Source organism: Tachypleus tridentatus, chromosome 12 (genome assembly GCF_004210375.1).
Source record: "Tachypleus tridentatus isolate NWPU-2018 chromosome 12, ASM421037v1, whole genome shotgun sequence".
Taxonomy (NCBI): Eukaryota; Metazoa; Arthropoda; class Merostomata; order Xiphosura; family Limulidae; genus Tachypleus; species Tachypleus tridentatus.
Window position 1 is genome coordinate 13,687,331 of NC_134836.1, and position 22,861 is coordinate 13,710,191.

The 22,861-nt window shown below is 33.2% G+C and overlaps 1 protein-coding gene across 9 annotated transcripts in view; it reads right to left on the minus strand.

The window, feature by feature from the left end:
* Positions 1 to 425: 425 nt before the first annotated feature.
* LOC143234859 (KICSTOR complex protein ITFG2-like) overlaps positions 426 to 22,861 on the minus strand; it is a 78,939-nt gene continuing 56,503 nt past the window's right edge. For 7 of the 9 annotated variants that reach the window (XM_076472549.1, XM_076472547.1, XM_076472552.1 and 4 more), the window contains 6 exons: positions 21,292 to 21,425; positions 20,740 to 20,891; positions 19,243 to 19,331; positions 5,477 to 5,594; positions 2,839 to 3,015; positions 426 to 869 (listed from right to left, as the gene is read on the minus strand). In XM_076472549.1, the coding sequence (XP_076328664.1) occupies positions 769 to 869; positions 2,839 to 3,015; positions 5,477 to 5,594; positions 19,243 to 19,331; positions 20,740 to 20,891; positions 21,292 to 21,425 (771 nt within the window). In that variant the 3' untranslated portion in view covers positions 426 to 768. Of the gene's footprint in view, positions 870 to 2,015; positions 2,116 to 2,838; positions 3,016 to 5,476; positions 5,595 to 19,242; positions 19,332 to 20,739; positions 20,892 to 21,291; positions 21,426 to 22,861 lie in introns of all 9 variants that reach the window. The other 2 variants (XR_013018836.1, XR_013018835.1) reach the window with 1 other exon arrangement.

Here is a 22,861-nt window from a genome sequence, read left to right on the forward strand (position 1 = left end):
ATAAGCAATTGAGATATATCACTTTCTGAACATATACGAGATTTATATAGAAGTTAGTAACACACAATTTGTATGGCTGGCATTAAAGATACTACTTGGAAGACAAGTGAAACTAATTATCATTTGTTTCAAAGTAATAGTTAGAAATTAAACTATGTTGTAAATGAAAGAAATGTACTGTTACTTCCCCAAATCTTGTGTAAATACTTACACAGTCTCTCATACAGACAGCCACATATAATAAGAACATGAAAGCATTGTCATATAATAAGTATTAGCATTTGAAAAATCATACATACTTCACCCTCAGAATTTGGAGGCTTGGAATTAAACAAACTAATAATATGAGGCTAATAAGTATCAGATATTAATTTAAAACATGTTCTGGTGTCAACATGAGCTGTCATTTAAAGTACCACTCAGGTTGTGTCACAGAATACATGGTTTTATTATACTAAATGCAGCTATATAAAATTGTTTTCTAGCAGTGCCACTTACTTAGATTATGGCATATTTAAATTGGTGTATCCACAAAGCAGAATAGTAATGTACTTTGTGATTGTGGAGTTTTTCATTATATATACATACATCATTTACCTAATTTTAAACAATTTGCCCTGCTTTATTAAATCAGTTGAAATGATAGAAATCAAAACGTTATATATTCACACAAGCATATCTTAATACACATAAGAACAGTTTTGACACGTCTCTGAGAAACATCAAATAAAAAAAACTAATTCTATCACAATAATGTGAATAATCTCATCAGGAAATGCTTCCTCCTTCCTCCACTTCAGTGATTAACTCTGTAAGTTCACCATACAGACACCAATGATACAATGCCTGCTGAGAAGAAATATTGGTTCCTGCAACAACATAATAAGAGACAAGTGGAGATCTATATTTGACTTCCCAAATGACTTAAATTTCACTATGCAAATACCAATACTGCATTAAACATTGCTGTAAATGATACTCAGTGTAAATAAAAATCAATGCCTGAAAAAAATAGTTAGATATACATTTTAAATATTTTAATTGATTGTCGCATAAAGTTTTATTTACACTGATCACTATAGTAACATGATGTTGTGCGTTACATTATATAAAAGAACAAAGTCAAAATATGTAAACAATTGTTCAAAATAAATGTACAGAGTAGTAAATGAAGGCTCTCACCACTATTATGAAATTGGCTATGTAAAAATTGACTAATAAGATGATGAAATTATTAACACTGTCAACACAATGAATATTTCTGTATATCTTTATATAAAAAAAAACACTGTACAAATAAGCTATTAATCCTATTTATTCAATGCATATCTGATTTATAACAGATATGCCAAAACAGATAGCAGCTCGTCTTTTTATATCTATAATCATAATGCTAATCAATAACTAAAGACATAACAGATAAGTCTTGACAAAAATCTGATGTATTGTCCCTCTTTAGTTTTAAACTTACTAACCTAAAACTTCAGTAATTAGTTTTAGAAACATAAGTTTAGTAAGTTAAAAATATTTTCCCATTTCATCCTTTAATATCATGTTGTAACTCTGAATTATTTTCACAAGATAATTTAAAGGATACTCTAGCAAAAGGATAAATGTGACAATAACAAATTACTTGATTTCTTTTTTAACACTTTTAAAAGCTAGAACAAGTTGGAACTGCTTTAACTGGCATGAAAATAAACTTATTTGTACAAGTAATTCAATAAGCATGATAGTTAACATGAATCTAAATATTTCTATAAAAACTCAAACTCTGACTAAAATGGAAACAGCTATCGGTTAAAATAAGTCTCCATTTTCTTTATTCTTTGATGCAACACTATATTTACAATCTTCATCTGAATTTGCTAGAAAGTGACATCAAAAGTTTGAGCTTTCTAGGCATAATATTAAAATTTTTAATCCTAACATCATCATTATGACCTAGTGTAAAAACAAATTTCAACATTAATAATGTAGTTTAAAACAATAACACTATGTAAGAAAAGTTTTACTTTTTTCTTGTTCCTGGGCAGAAAGTGTTATTTCCCAATTGCTTATGTCTAAAGTGAATGGAAAACACCGATTTTTCTCTTCAAACTTTGCTTTTGTGACCTGGGTAATGAAATTTTCAAATTTACCCATTTTCCAGAACATTCTGGGAAAATTCAGTGCTGAGTAGGTGATAGAGAATTTTCTTGAAGTTACAAGAATTTCAAGAACTTTCTAGAATGTTGTAAAACTTACAAGAATTTTATAGAACCTTTTAGAATTTTCAAGAACTTTCCATAGTAATATATATACAGGGGCTCACCACTCACCACTTCAGTTTAGTTCTAGTTGCCTTAGTAAACACATAGACCTATCCGATTTTATCAGAGATGACATCAAAAAAGTGTCCCAAGCAATATTTCTTGTATCTATGATGCCAAATAAAATTAAACTAGTACAAGTAAAATTATACATTTGTATTTCTAACATATGAGAATTTTTGGCATATTTAAATGGTATGCCTGCCATTTATCAAGAACAAAAGAGTTGATAATCATGAGTGGGTTTAAAAAAACAAACACAGCTTCATGTACATTCATGAATTTGAAAATAGATTACTGAGTTTTCAGACTAGTTTATTCTCATTTGGAGCATTATAAACAGAAGATGAAGTCTGGTTGTAAGCTCAGATACACTGTTCTAGTTCAGGCTAAATAATTCAATAATTTCTTTGTACAACATTTACTTTTTCACACAGTTTGCTTGAAATATTTATCAAGAAACAATACATTTTTTTTTTTTCAATCCAAGTATGTTTAAACATTTTCAAAATGTCATATCACTTACTGTCAATATCAAGTAAGTTTAACATTGCTTCTTGTTCTGGATCTTGTTTCATAACTTCAAATAAATTTGTGGTTCTCATAGCAGGCAACTGAACACCATGATAAAGATACAGTCTGTTACTGAATGTTGCATATACAAAACATGGAACCGTCTGGTTTAAAGATATACTGTAATATCCTAATAATAAAAAAAGCATGGTAAGTAAAGCATAATTGTTTCTTTATCAATTTGCTTTGACATTGCCATATATTACATTAATAACTTATATATCAATCATATTAAAACAGCATAAAAACTTACTTTAAACTATAAAGTGGATATTTTAAATTTACCTTCAAAGACCGAAAAAATTACTATGATTACCATTAATAGAATTTTAATGTGAAATCACAGCAATGGTTAAAATTTTACATTCTCCTACATCAAAAATGTATTTCTGATAATCTTATTTCACTCGCACTTTAGCTTCATACCAGTGAAAGTTTATCTTCTCTGCTCATCTTAACATTGGTGTGAATTACACCTTTCCTGCTCTAGTCTTTATTCTCCACTATATTTCTCATAACAATTTTAATCTTGTGACTCTCCACCTACATTAAGGCATCCATCTATATCAGAAGCTCATTGTTATTTATTATTCACTTTTTTGATACTGGGTAAACTATCAGGCCCAAACATCAGCTATCATGAGGAGGAAGGGTAGGACAGCATAGGGAGAGGTAGGTATTATCAGAAACTATAAACTTCCAAAGCACACTTACCCCTTCTCACACTTTAGCTAGAATTCAGAATTCAATACTGACAAGGTGGAGGGTCATGCAAAAACTAAGTACACACAAAAAGCATATACATAGAAAACCAGGTGTGAAAATGAGACAAACCACAGCACACTAGTGAGATCTGCACTACTTCTAGAACAAATAGGTACTTCTCCTGAATAATGTGAAATCTAAGAACTTGGGCAGTAAAGTTCAAGTGGTCATAGTGTCAAAACCATAACATATGCAAGAAAGAACAAATGAGGGATATCTATTCCAAAACCAGTTTTCCCTGCAATACTAGATGCATTTGGTCTGGAAATCTTGTACATGCTCACGAAAGTTGTCCAGGCCCCAACTATACAGAAATGATCCCACATTTTATTTTTGGAACTATAGGGCACTGGATCCAAAGCTAAATTCTAGATGTAGCAGCTTGGATATCACAGTGTGATATTGTTGATATTACAGTGATATGATATTAAGGGAATTCATCCCAAAAGTTACAGAATGTTGCTTGTTGAGCCACAAGAATTAAGAAGACAAAACAAGCAATAAAAAAGTGGACAAACCATCACCTCAACTTAAAGAAACGTAAAATGTAAGAAACTGAACTCGGAATTATAGGTCCAGGCACTCAACATGAAAATTACAGAATACTGCATGTGAGCCAGTGAAATTATGATGAGAGGGTCCCCTGAAAAGGAAAACAAAACAAATCAAGTCACTCACCATTTTTATGTATAATAAAGTAAATAAACAATAAACTCAAGATCCATTAAAACAGGTCTAAAAGAAACCACATGAATATGTTGAAAACATAGTAGTAATGCTGAAGAGAAACCTGCAGTAATCACACAAAACCATAGTCATAATTTCTGCCAATGAGAAAATGTAAAGAAGAAATAACAGGAGTTTATATATGGATCAAGTATAGAGGATGTATTGGCATAGATAGAGAGAGTAACAAGATTAAAATCACTATGGCCAATACTGTGTGTTATATAACTTGGAGCAAGTGAGGTAGGATTCACACAATTGCTCAGATGGGTTGAGAAAAGAAACTTTCGTTGAGATAATGCTAAAGTGGCACAAAGGTAAGTGCATTTTGGGATAAACAATGCCATAAACAACATTTAATGTGTAATAACATTAAGGTTTGTACTTCTCTTTTGTTTCAATAAGATTAACATTTCACAACAATACTCTTTTTGGCAGTTCATATTTTCTGTTTCACTAGTACTTACACAGAGGGGCATAGATCCTGAAGGGGATGGACGGTATACATCCCCCCTTCATCTTAGGTGCGGGGTATGGTGCATACAATCATCCCCCCCTACAGTTTGGTCTGTTGAATTGTTTTATTGCATCACAGGCCTACAAATTGTGTGTTTGTTCTTCTGATTCTCGTGTTCTTAACAATCAAATTACATAATTAGGCCTAGATGTAAACTTTTTCTGTAGCCGAAATATACATCTTTAATATAGGCGTGCTTCTAAGCTTTTCGATCTAAGCGATAGATCGAAAGTATCAGTCAGTAGGCCTAAGTATACATGCAAGTATCGTGGCAACAAGATTACTCTGTGACTGCATGTTTACAGCTTTCAGGTTCACGTAATCAGAGATCACCAATTTGTAAATTGAACAGTCCACATAAGTGTAAAAAATCTATGTCCCTGCTTACACACCATCCAGAAAGTACTTTTAAAGAAATCTGTGGTGGGAAACAATTCTAATCATAACCTTACAATGCACCTGCTATAACTGTACACAGCAATCTCATTTTAGCACTTGTGTATCAAATATGAAAAAATGTCATTCCTTTTCTACACACCCATATCTAAAGAAAGCATCTTATTCTTCTACAAAATACTCATACCTGCTGTAAAAGTGCAAACTGGTTCTTCAAAATTGAATCTTACTGACTGACAATCTTGATTAACTATGTATGTTTGTCCATCCCAGGCACAAGCAATGATTTCTTCTTTTCCATCATTCTAAAATAAATACATTGAAATACAATTCCAAGTCTTATATTTCTGTATTTATAATATTACACTTTAGTCACGAAATTGACTTATATTGCAGACACTGAAAACAAAACAAAAACAGAGCTTACTAGCATTTACACTATAAATTCCTAACAATTTTAAAACTTCAATAATAGTTAAATATTTCTTAATGAATATTAAACTGTTGACATTTGCAGCCAAATTTATGGTATGTATTTTCAAAATGTCCTATACTGATTTTCTGTAAAGGCTTAAGAGGAAAACATTTAGGATAACTAGGGATAGAAAGGTTATAGTGTGATTTTTCTCTTGAAAAGAGGAGAAAGAGTTGATCTTATTGAAGTTCATATTATTACACAGGGAATCAATGAGATAAAGACTTTTAGTTTTGTTATATTTTATACTGAAGATAATAGGATGAGAAGACAGAAGCTTAAGATTTGGAAAAATTTAGATTGTAGTTGACAGTTTGATTCTTCTAGTAATGAAGTACTACAGAGTTCCAAATAATTGTGCACATATAATTATCTATTTTCTCATGCTTTTCCACTACTTACAATACTTATTACAGACTGTACAATTTTTAAATTTTGGCTAACAATGCAGGGAAATCTGCCAGTATTATTTACCTAAGATAAATCTTGGCCACTCCATTTCCAAAGCAAATCTACAATTGAGTATTGCCCATATCAGTTATCAAGAGTCAAGCAAGTGTGGGCTAGGCCACCTAATTATAACACTCTGTGACCTGTTGTAAAACAGGTCATAAAGCAGCATATAGGTTTTGACCTATTCAAAACAGAAGCATTTCCATTGAACTTAAGAGCAGTTAGCACATTACTAGTCCCTAACTTGCCAGTTTGCTTAAATGGTTGATAAAATTAACATTATAATGTATTTGTTTTCAGTGATAATCCAATTTCAACTAGAAATGCTCCAAATAAACTTGTTTAAAAACAATTGTCACTTCCATCTCTTTTGTACCTTATACAAATAAATGTGGTAGTGTCAGTAACAATCACTGTTACTACAAATAGCAGAACATCAATATAATGCACATGAAATATGAATAAAAACCCTCATTTCCACCCTATTATTCAAGACTCTACTATTAGTTTGCAAATGTATAATACACTTATGAAATAAGTTGTTAGCAGTTGTGGAGACCAGCACTTTAAAGGAGCTTAAGAGGGGAATCACTGAATATCTGAAAAATAAAGAATGGGTTTTAATTTTTCTTTCCTCAAGAGTGGGTGGACAAGCATAGCCCTGGAGGACAAAATTGCCTCTTACTGTTCATACATTTTGTTTTTTAATAATAGACACAGAATGAATGTATTAAAAAAAAAAAAAAACTTTGTCAAAGGTTAACATTACTTATATAATTACAATTTAAGTACATTCAATGCCAAAAAAAGTTTAATAAATATTAAAACATTTTGAAAGTGCCAATATCAAAAAAGGGAAAACACCAAATGTGAAACTTTTAGAATCAACTTTATAATAAATATTTCACTGTAAAATTTAAGTTACAATATGATCTTAAATATTTATGAGGTATTGCACAATTATGAACAATATTTATATTGTCCTTGTCAATCATTTTCTATAAATATCTGAATTTTAATCCACATTAAGGACAACTAAAAAAAAAAGGCACACACAATTCTAACATTTGTTTTATAATATTTATATTTTGATTAATACTTTTTAAACTTCAATATTGCACATTCTCTTTCTGTTATGCAATTAAATAACATAGCATGTCTTTCCACTTATTTATACAATGAAATATGATCCTCGTTGTATGCCTACAAATGCTTTTTAAGTAACTTAATTAGCAACACTGCTGCAGTTCCAAACCAGTTATATACCTTATGAACTATATTATGGTGTTCCTCATCAGAAAAAATTACCATAGCATGTGAGACATGTTGCAAATAGTGACTAATTATTTCTAGTGGTAAACAAGATAGTGTTTTGAATGAACAAAACCTTGGCAGGGATTTAGTTTAAAGAGAGAGAAATCTGAGAAATTCTCTCCCCAACAGGGATGTTCAGGAACATTGTTCCTCTTTGTTCCTGCTCGTGAAAGTTTATTTCTCTGTAGTTGGGAGTTTTCCTGTATTTTAATTTTGCATTGTTTGAGGCAATGAAGTGAGGTGGGGCAGTATGAAAATGATGGGAGAGAAAGGAGAGTAAGATAAAGGCCTCAAAATGAAGTGGAGAAGTCCTCAGCCCACCAGCAGAAAAGAAGCAAGCTGCAGACCAACTCCACATCAATCAGTGGAACGTCCCATAATCAGGGCCATGAGTAAATGGAATCTATAAATCCAAGTGCCTCAGAATTTGTTATGGGGGAAACAGGAGTGCCTCAAGAAAACCCACTTTCACAGGACAGATGACAAATAGTGTTTTGAGAGCTTTGAAATCCTTTTATTAATCAGAGAGTGGACTTTAGTCATTTGGGTAGCATATACACTTGGAGAATAAGAGAAAGAGTGTCTGTACATATTTTACTGTTTTCTTAGTTTTGAAAACTTAAGAGATTTTTTGTTGCCTTCACAAGTTTTTTAGATTTGGCTAATTTTCATTGTTTAGAGAAATTATGAAGTTCTCAAAGGTAGTTTTAGTTTTTGTTTGAGAAGTCTAGCCATAATGTTTTTCTAGAGATTTTGAACAACTTGATAAAGATTCAAAATTAAGAATTCAACTTTTAAAATTTTTTGACTACAATGGAACATTTAATGACTTACAATTCCTTTTATCTCTCTTTCCAGTTCCACACACTTACTATAAACACTAGCCTGTGTTTAGTTTTGAATAAAGATTATTTCTGTGTATTTTTTGGGCTGTCTTTCTTTGTGTCAAACCCAGAAAGTCTGCATTTGTTTATGCTTCAAACTTTGTACAAAACTACATGATGGCTATCTGCACTAGCTATCTTTAATTTAGCAGTGTAAGACTAAAGGGAAGGCAGCTAGTCATCATCACCCACCAACAACTCTTGGGCTACTCTTCTTTTTTTTTTTTTTACCAATGAATACTAGGATTGACCATCACATTATAACATCCCCCCAGTTGAAAAGACAAACATGTTTGGTGTGATGGGGATTCAAAGCCACAACCCAGAAATTACAAGTTGAGAGACCTAGCTACCTGGCCATGCTGGGCCTCAGCCGGAAATAAATAAGTCCATTCTCAGTGACATAGTTATATGGGGTTTTCTTCATATTTTTTTGAAACTCTACCCATTAAGTTTGGGGAAATAAGCATAACTGAAAACATCAGGTCATCTCATGTGTAATGTCATTTGTAATACTAAGATTTAAAAGAAGAAATAAAAAAGCTCAAATAACAACTTTAGTCAGGGATATACAGGGTGTTCAGAAAGCCACTGTGAGCTTATATATTTATTAACAGACAAAACTGCACAGTGACCTTCCAAACACCCTGTATTCTCCATCATTTTCAATAACAGTCTGCCAATGTCTCAAAAGATTTTCAATACCATGCTTATAAAAACTGGGTGGTTTTGAGACAAAAAATGTACAAAGGCTATTTATTAACTCATCCATAAAAGTAAAACGTTTTTTATTCAGATGATGTTGCAAGCTTCTGAAAAGATGGTAACCTAAAGGAGCAAGATCAGGAGAATAAAGGGGATGGGGAGGTTTCTCCTAGCCAAGCTCTTCAATTTTTCTGGAAGTGATCATAGCAATGTGAAGATGTGAACTGTCATGGTGGAAAACAACTACATTCCAATTCACCAAAGCAGGTCTTTTCTTTTTGAGTGAAGTGTTCAGTCGATCCAATTGTTGACAGTATCTCTCAGCAGTGATTGTCTGGTTTGGTTGTAACACCTCAAAGTGTATTACACCACTTTTATCCCACCAAACATGAAGCAAAACCTTCCTAGGGAGGTTTGCTTTTGGTTGTGTTGTAGCTGGTTCTCCTGCACTAACCCACTGTTGGCAACACTTAACATTTTGATTGAGTACCATTTCTCATCTTCAGTCACTAGGTGATTCAAAAACAAAGTTTGAAATTCATGAGTGAAGAGATGTGTAGATGTCTACTTGTACTCCCACAATATATTAGTTGACAACTCATGTGGTATCCATTTTCTTAAATTTGAAACTACCAAGTTCTTGCAAATGCTGACAGACAGTGGAGTTTCTGGGCTAATTCTTCAACAGTTACAGCACAATCCTCCTCAAGTGTTGTTAGAAACAGGTCATAATTGAAATCAACAGGGCACCTAGGGAACTAAGCATCATTCAAACTGCAGTCACCAGTTCTAACCTTACTGAACAATCTTTGACACTTCCTCACATTCAGAATGTCATTACTGTACACTTCTTGAATGCTTCCTGTAGCTTTGGTTGCACCTTTCCCATTTTTAAACTCTTAAACATTATATGCCTTATGTGTGCTTTTGACACTTCCATGATAATTAGGGCTTCTAAAATAAATAAAACAAAAACTAGTATATGAACAAACTAGCTTACACTCAAATGCTATCAAGTCATCCCAGATAACTTACATGACTTTGAGAAAAACTTCATTTAGCCACGAAATATGCATTTACCATTAAATGAAAAAAAGCATGCTAAAGGTTCAATGTTCAAACTATTTATTTGGGAATGTGACTTTTGAACGATGATACTTTTTAATTGAAAAATAATACTCATTTTAAAGATACATCTGAATAAAGAGAAAGAATTAATGTTGTACTTAGTAACCAATTATTTTGTGCATGAAAGTATTGATTGTGAGCTTTGAAACTACTCTTTGTCAAGATATATCAGAAAAGAAACAAGTTTAAGTTTGCTACTATGGATTTACCTCTAATTCATGGTTACAATGACAACAAATACCATAAGTTCTTCAGAAACAGCAAGGTCAGAAATAAGCAGAGCAGAGTTCCATCACTGGTTGAAGTTACACACTGACCAGAAAATGATTGGAAATATTCCTTCAGAAAAAAATTCCACCAAATACCTTTGGTACAAGTAAGAGTCTTTAATAGAGAAGAGGTGTTCTGCCAACATCTCCAGAAATCATTTGAAGCTAGATGATTATATAAGGGCACAACACAACATGTAATTAGCAATGGAACTGTTAATTTACATAAATACTAGGAATTCAAAATACCAAGAGGAACTTTCATGTGAGATGGTAATCTAGTTGATAACTGGACATCAGCATTTGTTATCACATCCAATATTATTGGTATAAGCAGATAAGCCAACCAATTTTCAAAAACACAGCAAAGGGCCTAATAAGCAAGTTCATGTAGTATCATACGAGTGTCAGACATCAGTATCTCAGTTCATTTTTGTAGCAATATAGTTTGAAGTGACTAAAACAGACAAGCTATTAGAAAATAAGTAGTCTACAGCTACAGCATCTGGATATTTTCCATAACTTGGTTCAAAAAAATAAAATTGGAAGGTGTGAAATTTACTACTCAAAACTCACTGTCACAAGCACCACAAAGTATTACTGTGCAGCTGAACCTGTACTGGGGGGATGGTAAACAAGATTTCTAGAAGAGTAGATAAATACTTACATGATAATTTGAATGTACAGAACAGAAAATCTGTTTTAAATGCAGGCTGGTGATTAAAATGTGAATGATAGCATGTTTCTTTTGAATTAACTACCAGCTAGGCAACAAAAAAGATAAAACAATAAATGGCTGTCACTGCTTCACCAAATTTAAACTATCAGAGCAAAGGTTAAAACTGATCACAAACCTGGACTGTTGCAGAATTTTATTTTGGAAGCCATTTTAGTTCATTATGGACTGGACATAACGTGAAACACAAATGTAGAGATGTACGGATGAAAGGTTAGGCTTCTAATAATCAAAAGGGGTGCTTACATAACTTTGCTGTTTACAAGATGTTTTAGGGAAAACCATAAGTTTTACTACTCAGCACACTCTACAATGGCTACTGAATGCAAAATTGCCACTCTATCTTGCAAAACAAAAATCAGTGTTTAAGACCATGATTGAACATTAATATCTAAAAAGAGGATCTGCTGCAAAAGTGATCAGTAAACACCAGTGGTGGTAAAAATGAATTGCAACCTTTCAATATCAATTAGCCTGAACTCAGAAGTTAACATTTTCCTACACTGAAAATGTAACTAATAGATTCATACCTCTTCTCATATGTACTGCCCTCTACATACATAAATGCTTACTTGCAAATAGCCTTGATACTCCTGAAGGGGGGCAGTTGTGTGATAGCATGCAAATGAACATGTGCCAAACCTCTACCAAAAGGAATGCAACAAAACTCCTAGCATAGCTGACTCTCTCCATGTAGCTTGCGTAAACTTCATAGAGATTGAGCAGCATAAATATAAAAAACACTGGAAATGGGAAGAAGGGTGGAAAGTGTGAGAGAAGATTCTATTGGATATAAATTTTGATTTAATGAAAATGTTAATTTCTGACACAATATCTTACCTTTCTTCATATAATAATGGGATGTGTGCATAAAAAATATGAAGGATACACCAATAGGAGACTGCCCTACTTCTGAGACAGATATACTCCTTGTCCATGAAAATGATATGTTACTAAAAAGAGCAGAATCAGAGGATAAACCCCATAAATTAAATGACGGGAACCCTGACTAGGGCACAATAGATCATAAAGAGGAGTTCAACCTCAACTAACACCAACAGTACCCATGATAAGAATACCCAGCCTATGGTAAAAAGAGGGTTCTTTACAATTCCCCTTCGAACAATCTGTTCCAAAACCAACACCATCTAGTGTGCATATTCAACACAATCAACACTTACATCTGGACAGTAGTAGGATGGCAAATAGCAATGTGGCAATAAATTTCAATCGAGAACCAGACATCATTGGCAATGGATTACCTAGTCCTCAGAAGGAAGGTCCCTGGGCCACTCATACATAAGGACTTATGTGGTTAGTCCAACTCCAACCAACACCAGTACCCTCTTGAAACTGACATCTGGGTAACAGTAAGAAGGGTGTCCAGTGGTATCTGGAATAGAACATCAGGCCCATGGAAGGAGGAGTGTCTATACACTATCTACACCAGCTAAACACCAATGCCCTACCTTCAAATGAATGAAACTGAGAATGCTTAAGAGGAAGCTTCCTGGTCCAGTAGCAAGGAGCTGGTAAATGGTAAGGACTCCAATACTCCAATGGAACAATGTGGGGACAGAGGGAGAATACACTGTAGAGTCTGGAGGAATGCATCACAGCAAACAGTACAATAGGTGACCAAAATCCTTATTTTGAAAAGCAGACCATTAATGATACAACCAAACCAAGGAGCAACAATCCCTGTGTGTTTTACTCATGTTTGTCCATGAATGTACACTCTGGGGTGAATGTACTTATGATGCAAAACATCATGAGGAAAAAGCAGTCTTGCAGAACATCCCATCTCAAAAGTTGGTGTTACTGACCTCAAAGGTCAAAGAGTGGGAGTTTAGAAACATATATACCTGGTGAGGCAACACTCTCAACTGAGCAGGATTTGTATATGCAAAAAAAGATCCCTACAGAAAATAACAGTACAAAAAGAAGACCTACCCAGTCATAAAATAACTGGAGCTCAAGATGGTAACAGGAGGTAGACAGTAACCTGTAGATCACAAAATTACCAGACTATAATTATACAGGTTATGTGAGATAAATGTAAGGGGTGTGGTCCACATGGTTGCTCAAATTATATCCTATAAATGATGATGAAATTGGATAACCAGTGTAATGGTATGATGACAGATTTGATGGGAGGAAACTTGGTGTGTTTTTTTTTTAATTTTGTACAAAGCTTCATGAGGGCTATCTGTGCTAGTCATCCTTAATTTAACAGTGTAAGACTAGAGAGAAGGCAGCTAATCATCATTATAATACCCCTCACGAATTTGAACCTGTGACCCTCAGCTTAGAAGTTAAGTACTCCAACCACCTGGCTATGTTGGACCTGGAGGAGGCTTAAAAAATATAGCAATCATCAGGACAGAGAGAAGAATAAGCAGGAAAATAAGCTTGTGAATATAATAAAAAAGTGAAATAGGAGAAATACCACAGGAAAAGAGATTATTCTTATGAATAAAGAGATGGGAATGGCAGCCACAGAAGGAAGTAGTCTAAGCCACATAACAGTGAAGAGTCCTGAGAGGAAGTAAGAGGCAGTATGGATATAAATGAAGAAAAATGTGAGAAACAGGAAGGAGGGAATAGGACTGAAGACAAATTTGACCTAATGTGACACTGAAGTTTTGAGCAGAAAAGACCAACACAGATAGAGGATGACATATGACCTATGATGTTACATCAAGAGAAAGAGGAAAAGTACTTAAGGAGAGATGATGTAAGAAATAGGATGACATGGATTTGAAGTGGGAAAGTGGGAGGGCATACAGAATGATATTAGGTTCTAATCAGGTAGGGTAATAGAAAATGGGAAAATGAAGATATAGCTAACTCTTGTAAAACATAGAGTGGCAAACAATGCCATTTAATAACCAGTAATAGTGAATATCAATAGCATTTTATTGAAAATCCAGGTAACGAAGGAAGTTGTGTGTTAGAGAATACGAGAGGAAGGAGGAAAACCCTAATGACAAGACCAATTACAGTATACATACCACTTACTTTGGCAAACTGACAGAGAAAGACAATAATTGTAATGGAAAATAATTGAAGTAAACTGAAGAGGAAAGTTTAGCCAATCTGTCAAGGGATTGGATATAGGTCATGCATAAAGATGAAACATTGGAAAAGAAGGATGCAGCACATCCAACTGAGGTTGTCTGAGGAGGGTGAGGGAGGGGGTATAGGAAGAGGATTTTGTTAGTAGAATTGGGTGCAGAAGTGAAAAATCACAGCTGTGCCAGCAAAAGTGCCCATGACATGGAATGCCTTTTATGGCTGTGAGAACATGAAAAGAATACAGATGGGAGGATATACATAAAGGTAATGGCTTTTTCAATCCTGACTGAGGACAACAACAGCTAAAGACAAATTACAAGGAATAAGAGACCAAAATCTGGGAAGCCACCTAAAAACCTGTGGACTGAAGGAGAATCTTGATAGAACATGACACACAATCTGAAACAGAATAAAGGGCATCTAGTCTAGGATATGCCATGAATTGAATATGATGGTTGAAGGCCCAAAAGGAGGTACAATGCGTAGAAACAAAGGAAACTTGACTGACTGACACCTTGCTAAGTGGTTTATAAGTTATCAGTTCTGTAGCAAAAGAAGGAAATGAACCAAAGCCTGAATCACAGTATAGTTCTAAAAGACTGATGTGACAAGATGACTCTGCTACAGGCCAACATTCTGAACTATCCGTTGTGTCCAGATATGCAACCCCTACCTGAAAGAAAAACACCCATAAAGAGGTGCACCTCCAGCTAGGAGTAAGGAGGGAACATCATCCACTAGACAAAGCCTATGTGAAAGGAAGGGAGGAGGTGGATAGGGGCATTCAAGTGATCCCAAACAAGATTCCAGTGATACTGTAATGCCTACTGAAGAGGTTGCATATGGAATTGATCAAGGAGAATGAGGGCCTTCAAAGAAACATTCCCAAAGAAGATAGATCTTTCCCCTTCAATGGGAGAAGGAAAAGAGAAAACAGTAAAAACCAGAAGCTTGACATACCACATGCAAAGAGGAAAAGTTGGGCTTGGCTGAGACAGGAATTGAAAAATCCCCCGAGAAAAACAAATTATTGAGTGGGGAAGAGAAAGGACTTCTCCATCTTGACCAGCCAACCTATCCACGCAGCCTGTCAAAGAACAAACTGAATGCAAAAGTAAGAGGTAGCATGTGAAGTAGCTGGAAGCAGCCAGTTATCCAAGTATTGGTGGAAACAAAAGCAACAGCAATGAAGAAGATGAGTAGAAACCCTGACCTTCCAACAAAAAAATGCAAGGAGCTGAAGTCAGCCTCAAAAGAAAAGCTCAGAGCTGGTAGATGCAATACCAATGGTCAAAACAAATAAAATGCTGGGATGCTTGGGGGATGAAAATGTGGACGTAAGCATCCATGAAGTCTATTTTTTGCCACCCATACACTATGAGTAAAAGCTCATTAAAGAGAAAGGTATCATTCCATGGTAGATTGAAGAAATTTTAGGTAGTCATTCAAGTCAAAATGATTAATGATGGAGTATCAGTCCTGGTCTACTTGATGACAAGGGACAAACACAAGTGGAAAAATGGCCATTTCACAGTGCCCCTGTGAAAAAGATCAAGATGGTGTTGTTTGTAAACGGGATTCAAAGGAGAGAAAAGGATATGGGATGAGGGAACAGAAAGAAAGAGAAGAAAAAAAGAATAAGTCTTTTGAGAGAACAAGCAGAACCAAAGAGCCTGTGGTGAATGACTCCCACACAGTGGCAATATGCGAATGTCTGCCCCCACCTGACCTGTACCTATCAAAGAGTCATTTGGACCATCAAGGTAACTAAGTCATCAATAAAAACTGATGGTTCACCTTGAAAACCCATGTAACAGAAACCAGTAAAGGAAAGGAAGGAGGGGATGACACACAAGAACAGGTTTAGGAGAAGGTTGGAACAAATGGGAAGCCAGTAATGAAAGGGAGGTGTGTAAACAAGCAGACTTCACTCTGCACTCCAATGAGTCAGAAATACCCCCAGACATATTGCCTATTTGTTTAATAATGAAACCCTAAACATTATGCAGCTACACGTCTTTGTAGCAGTAGTTACAATGAAAAATGCAAACAATTTTAGTAGTTGCTGGACTTCATGCCTAACATATCAGAATCTAAGAAAATTATGCAGTTAATAGTTGCAAAAACAAAATAGTGAGTTGTACAACTGCTATTAACTATGAAAATGCACTGTCCAAGCCTGTGGCTGAATAATGAAAGCTACATGTAAATTATTTTACTCAATACATATCTTAGAAAAATGTATTAGTTAGAACTAATAACTGTTAAAAAGAAAGTATAAAGTTAGCATGTGCCTTGAAAAGTATTGGCAATAAACAAAAAATTTAACAGAAAATATTTGAATACACAACTAAAGTTCTCTGTTTTTCACAGTTCATCAATAAATGAATCTTTTATGTTGTAACACATTGTAACAATTATTTTTGTTTCATTTTAGATATTAAAAGGCATTTTTGAGTGTGCTATGTGTGTTCTATGTTAAAGGGTTTCATTACTGTAACCAATATTAAATGTTTTATTTTAAGCAATATATTAAAACATATATTAGATCGTTATTTATTTCTTTTTATATGATATACACTGAGGAATCAAACCCAGGATCTTAGCATTGTAAGTCCCTAAACTTACAGTTGTCCCACCAGCTGACTCAGATGTAAAGTTATGATTATACTGCATGAATATTGACAAGGTTTAATAATCTAGCAACTTAAACTTTTTTCTCTTTTGTCAAAGTTTGCCTTGTCTTTGTCCATAAATCAATCTTTCAATAGCTATATACAAAAAAACAAAACTGATTTGCTAATAAAGAAAGTTTTTCTATATCCATTGTCCAAAGAAATCACATGATGTAATTCCTGTTATTTGTCAATAAAATGTATTCTTTCCTGAAAGCTCCTCAGTAGCCGTAACTATACGGCTTAAATGCTATAAATTAGGCTTTTGGGTTTGGAATTGCAGTCACAGTTTCCAAACAATACTTCCTCTTTTATTTTTCAACATAGCTTGGACTGACATTTAATAATGTTCCAAACAGATTAGTTAAAATTTCTTTTATTCGTAGTCAAGTTAACATTTCATATTCCTTTGGTAACAAAACCAGCATTTATTTGGCTAAAATTTACGTTGCAAAATAAAGAGGAACTAAAACTTTAAAGTGAAAATTCTTGTTTACATCCTTCTTTCTATATAAAGAAAAAATTGTAAAACTACAAAATATTTAATTTCTTGGATGGATTGGTAAGTGTCCTTGACTTTTCAGTTGATTTTTCTGCTGATTGGCAAAAATTGTATACACAACATTCAAGAATATCCACATTAAAAATGATTCAGAGAAGACAATTATTACTAGGATAGTATATAATCTTATATACAGTATTGGAACAAAATTAAATATTTTATGAAAGACATCATATACACATTTTAAACATTTCTAAAATTAAACAACAACAACAAAAAACTTAGATATTTTAGAAATAATGTGTGTGCATGTTATAACATCATAATAAGACAAATACATATTGCTACTGAAATGTAATGCTCCACCAGAACTCAACACATGTTGATTTATAAACAGCTGATATAAAAATTTCTTCAACTAAGACTTGCAAGTTTAGCTCAGCTAACTGATAAGGTGAGTAACAAACCTCACTAGCAATACCACACAACATATGATTTTCTTTCTGAAAATCCTTATAGGGGTGATAAAGTGTAATGCTATTTAAATTATTGTCAGCCACATTGTGGTACAACGTAACACCTGCACATAACTACTAAAATTAAACGCTTTTGAACTTACCTACACAGTTCATTTTAAATTTTAAGCAGACATCTTACATGAAGTGCTAATAATAAATATTTTATAACCTTTTATGGACCAGAAGAGTATCACTGATATCTCCTGTTTTTTGTTTTATTCTCAAGTGCAAATACTTAACTAAATAAGTGAATATGTAACAAGTTTTATAAACAGTGTGTAGTATCTGCATGAAGTTAATAAAGTTTTATTTAGTATTTCTATAATTTATTAGGAGAGAAATGCCTAAAACTCTGTTGTAAAACTGTTTTGAAAATGCAAATACTATTAACAGGAAAAATGATTATTATCAGAAACTATATAAGAAAATTCCAAGTCCCCAATTAATTGTGAATTATTTTAAAAAAATTATTTAAGGTTGCATCATTACCTTTGACTGTTTCCAGTCATATCAATTTCAAACAGTAATATTGGCATGCCAACATTGGAATGAAATGAAGGTACATAGCATTAAAACACCTCCCCTTTGGAGTTATTTTCTTTTCAAAGCAGAGATTGTTTGTTTGTTTTTAATTTCATGCAAAGCTACACATAAGCTATCTGCACTAGCCATCCTAATTTAGCAGTGTAAGATTAGAGGGAAGGCAGCTAGTCATCACCATCCACCACCAACTCTTGGACTACTCTTTTACCAATGAATAATGGGATTGTCCATCAAGTTATAACTCCCCCATGGCTGAAAGGGTGATTCAAACCCATGACTGTCAGATTATGAGTCGAATACCTCAACCACCTGGCCATGCCAGGCCCATTCAAAGCAGAGATCTGGTTAAAGTTTCCAAGGCTTTAGCAGTTAACACAATAAATGTGTGTTCAACCAATAGATTCATGGTTGAAAAAACAGAAACTGTAGAAACATAAAATAAACAAATAAATAAATAAAAGAAATGCATTCTGCCAGTTAAGTCCTTTAGACATATTTAGACAAATTAGAAGAATTTTAAGTTTTATTTTTGACCAAAAAATATATTTTGTTAATTATATTTCAAAAGTTGATTTATTAGTAACCTCAACACCCAAGAGTTGGAGAAAAGTGTTAAAAAAGGTTTTTGATATTGAAAATTTAACAATAACAAAAAAAAAAAGAAAGAACTTACAATAACATCTAGTTTAGTTAGACAAAATAACTGGTGGTCAACTTGCAATGCCCATAAAATTTCATCTTGGTCTACCAGCATCAGTGTACCTAATGGAAAAACACACAGAATATTGAAATTTGTTTTTTCTCTCTCTCTCTCTCTCTCTCTTTAGAGATATGTTGACAACCATGAAAATATGAAACAATTTCTTCACTGTACAACAAAATTAAACATAATAATTCCTACACTGAAAAAACAATTTCTATAATGTACATAAACGTGAAAAAAAAATCCAAATTCATCACATCGCTTCCCCCATCCTTCTTGGTAGGTGCTATGCATTGAGGTAAGTGTATTTCACCTTTCTTCTACTGCACATACAACCTCCTTTTTGAACCAAATATTTCAAACTTGGACTCATCCATCCATAACACCTTTTTCCAATCATCAGCAGTTCAGGTTTTGTATTTTTTAGCAAATTTCAGTCTCCTGATGGTATTTGCAGATTGAAGTAAAGGTTTTTTAACTGTTATTCTTGTTGAGTCTTCTTTGTTCTGTAGATCTGGACATTTTTTCTGTCATTTGGTATATAGTTAGTTATCTCATACTTGAGATCAGTGGCAGCCTTCCTTCTGTTTCAAAGGCTGCATAAATAAAAATGTTTAACATCAGTTTCATTTAGTTTAGGTATTCTGCCTCTTCTTTTCCTATTTTCAAATTTAACTGTCTCATTCTCACAATTTAGGGTGTACTTGTCAGTGTTTGTAGAGCATTTCAAGTCTGCAGTAGTTTGTTGCAGAGTCCAACCACCAAGATGTAAAGTTTTATGTGAACTCTATGCTCTACTGACAATGCTTTATGCTTTTTTGGGCCATGGTATGACAACAAAACTTAATATAATGCTAAACACTGTTTTTATTAAAGATCATTTGTGAAGTATTATTAACTTGATTTATTCTAGCATGTACCAGTACTATATGCTAGCTTCTTTCTAAAAAGTTATGACACTGCATGGGGTACCATAACAATTATTTGATCAGTATGTTCATTCAAACAGATCCCTGATGTTTTACACTTGGTAAATGTATATGAGAATTCTAAAGAATGATAAATATTCTCACCCTTGCTCATTCAGTGATCAACAAGGATCATTAAAGCATTACTATAGTGTTGTAATTTACATTCTGTAATAGCATAGAAGAATTAGTCTCAAAATGGAAAGAATGACAAAATATCCTGTTATTCTAACACTTTTGCACAGTACTATGTATATTACCACAGACATATACAAAATGTAATACCATGAAACAACTATTGAAATTGTTAATAAACAAGTTTGTGAAATTAAACAAATATAAAAGTATTAAATTTTCCAACTGCTGTTATTTCTCACATCAAATATTACCAAAATGCTCAAAAGGTCTACGTATCTTTTGAGTTTATAGATGGGATGGCTAAAAATCATTTCCTTTTTAAAACATTCAAAACAAGCAATAAAATATGCTTTTTTTTTACCATCAAGGGTTGCAATAGCTAGAAGAGATGTAACATTTTGGCCATCACGGGTGCCACAAACTCCACCAATTATTTCACAAGAAATGCTTGGATTTTGTGTACGACAGGAAGCCAGAGGATGGCTTTCAGGAGTTAGTTTTGATGCTAAAGAACTAAACAAAATTTATATATTTTAAACAATGTTTATTATATTCTTATTGAATAAATATTACAGTCTACAAAGTTATACATGCAAATTTTAATGAATGCTCTGATAATAAAAAAATAATTTTATATATGGTTAAATAATATGATTTTAATATTGCAATTAATATACAATAAAACCTGTCTAAGCTGGAAACTAGATAGGGCAGAAACCTGTACAAACCAGAAATATCAAAATTTTGCAAAGCAGACAGAAATTTATCTTTCACCTACCTCACCTATCAACAAGTAGGATTAGAACCTGAGTAAGGCAGAAACAACATTTTTGATTAAATATTAATTTATTATTCAATCACTTGAAAATACTTAAATTAAAGAAGAACCATTATATACAATTATAGAAATTACCTCTTTTCTAGATTTTCATCAGCAGTGTCTAGCAATGAGGCTGAACATTCTAGTTTTACATATGAACCACCAGGCTGTGCTGCAAGGATACAAGTGCTTCCTTCTGGTGTAGTATTTATAGAAATACCACCTATCTAAAAGATAATTCAATGTTTTACCTATCCAATTTCAAGCTAAAAGACAAAATTCTTCTACAAGCAGTTTACAAGTACATATTTATTCAACACTATTTTAAGTTTCCCTGTGGTTAAGTTAGCATATTTTAAAAGCACTTTAAACTGATTTTCACATTACTTACTTAAGAATCTCCCCAATATCATGTACCAATGACCTCAACAGCCGTCAAGAACAAAAGACAAGATTATAAAAACAAACATGCAATATTATGTGACTATTAGAGTTCACTTTGATACTTTGAGAACAATGTAGATTAAGTAAAATCTTAACTATTAGCTAGATATTTAGATAGTGTAGAAAAACTAGAGCAGACTAAAGCACTGCTCATGTAATATTATTATTGTTTTACTTGAAAAAATAAAAATTAGAAATAATATGATTTTATGATATAACTACATTCTTATGGCTAAAATATGCAATCTCGATGTACACATGTAACTGATAAGTAACTGGTAATTATAACAACATTACACAGGACTGCAATGGCTTAGCTTTCTGGAAAAGTTTACATGTTCTACAGTATTTGTTTTAAGCATAAATCTACTCAATGGGCTATCTGTGCTCTGCCCATTGTTGGTTTCAAAACCTGGTTTCTAGTAGTACAAGTAAGCAAACATACCACTGTGCCACAGGGAGGCATTCTACAGTAATTCCTGTTGAGTGAATCCAAAAATATCCATTTTTTTTTCCAATCCACACAGATTTTTCACAAACTTTCATATGCACTTTTTACATGAGTGAATCATCTTCATTGAAATCAGGACATGTCTATGCTTAAAATGTTAACCACTGGCTATAGCTTTACTAAACCAACTGCAACAGAAGAATCTACCAATCATTCTAGAACTCACAAGAAACACACCACAGGTACATAAACAGTTAACAGGCTGAATGCTGTGTCATTTTTGGCTAGTATGCATTTGTGCATGCATTTTTTCTTTTCAATATATTTTTTTTTTTTATCACTAATGGCAACAAAAGATTTTGTAAATGACCCAAACATATTGTTATATTTGTGGTAAATTTGATCTAAATAAGAGTTCTTTCCCCTCAATTTGTAAAATATCCTTGTGATAGACAAAAACTGTTTTCAAAATCTGTGTAGCAGAATTATGAAAAATCCATTATTAGAACTCAAACAACTTTTATGAAGTTTAAATTCACAAGCCTGTATTACTAAAATGCCTGAAATACAGCCTGTATGTACATGTATAATTCAAAAGCTATAAACTTGTAAAGATTTAGTTGGTGTTCCAGAATGAAACATTTTATCACAACAGCACTAGTTATTTATTCAAATATTCATCATAGCAAAAAATGTTTATACAAGTCAAGCCCAAGCTGTATCAATATTTCAAATAGATAGTTTGTCTACTTAGCTTGAAATTTTTAT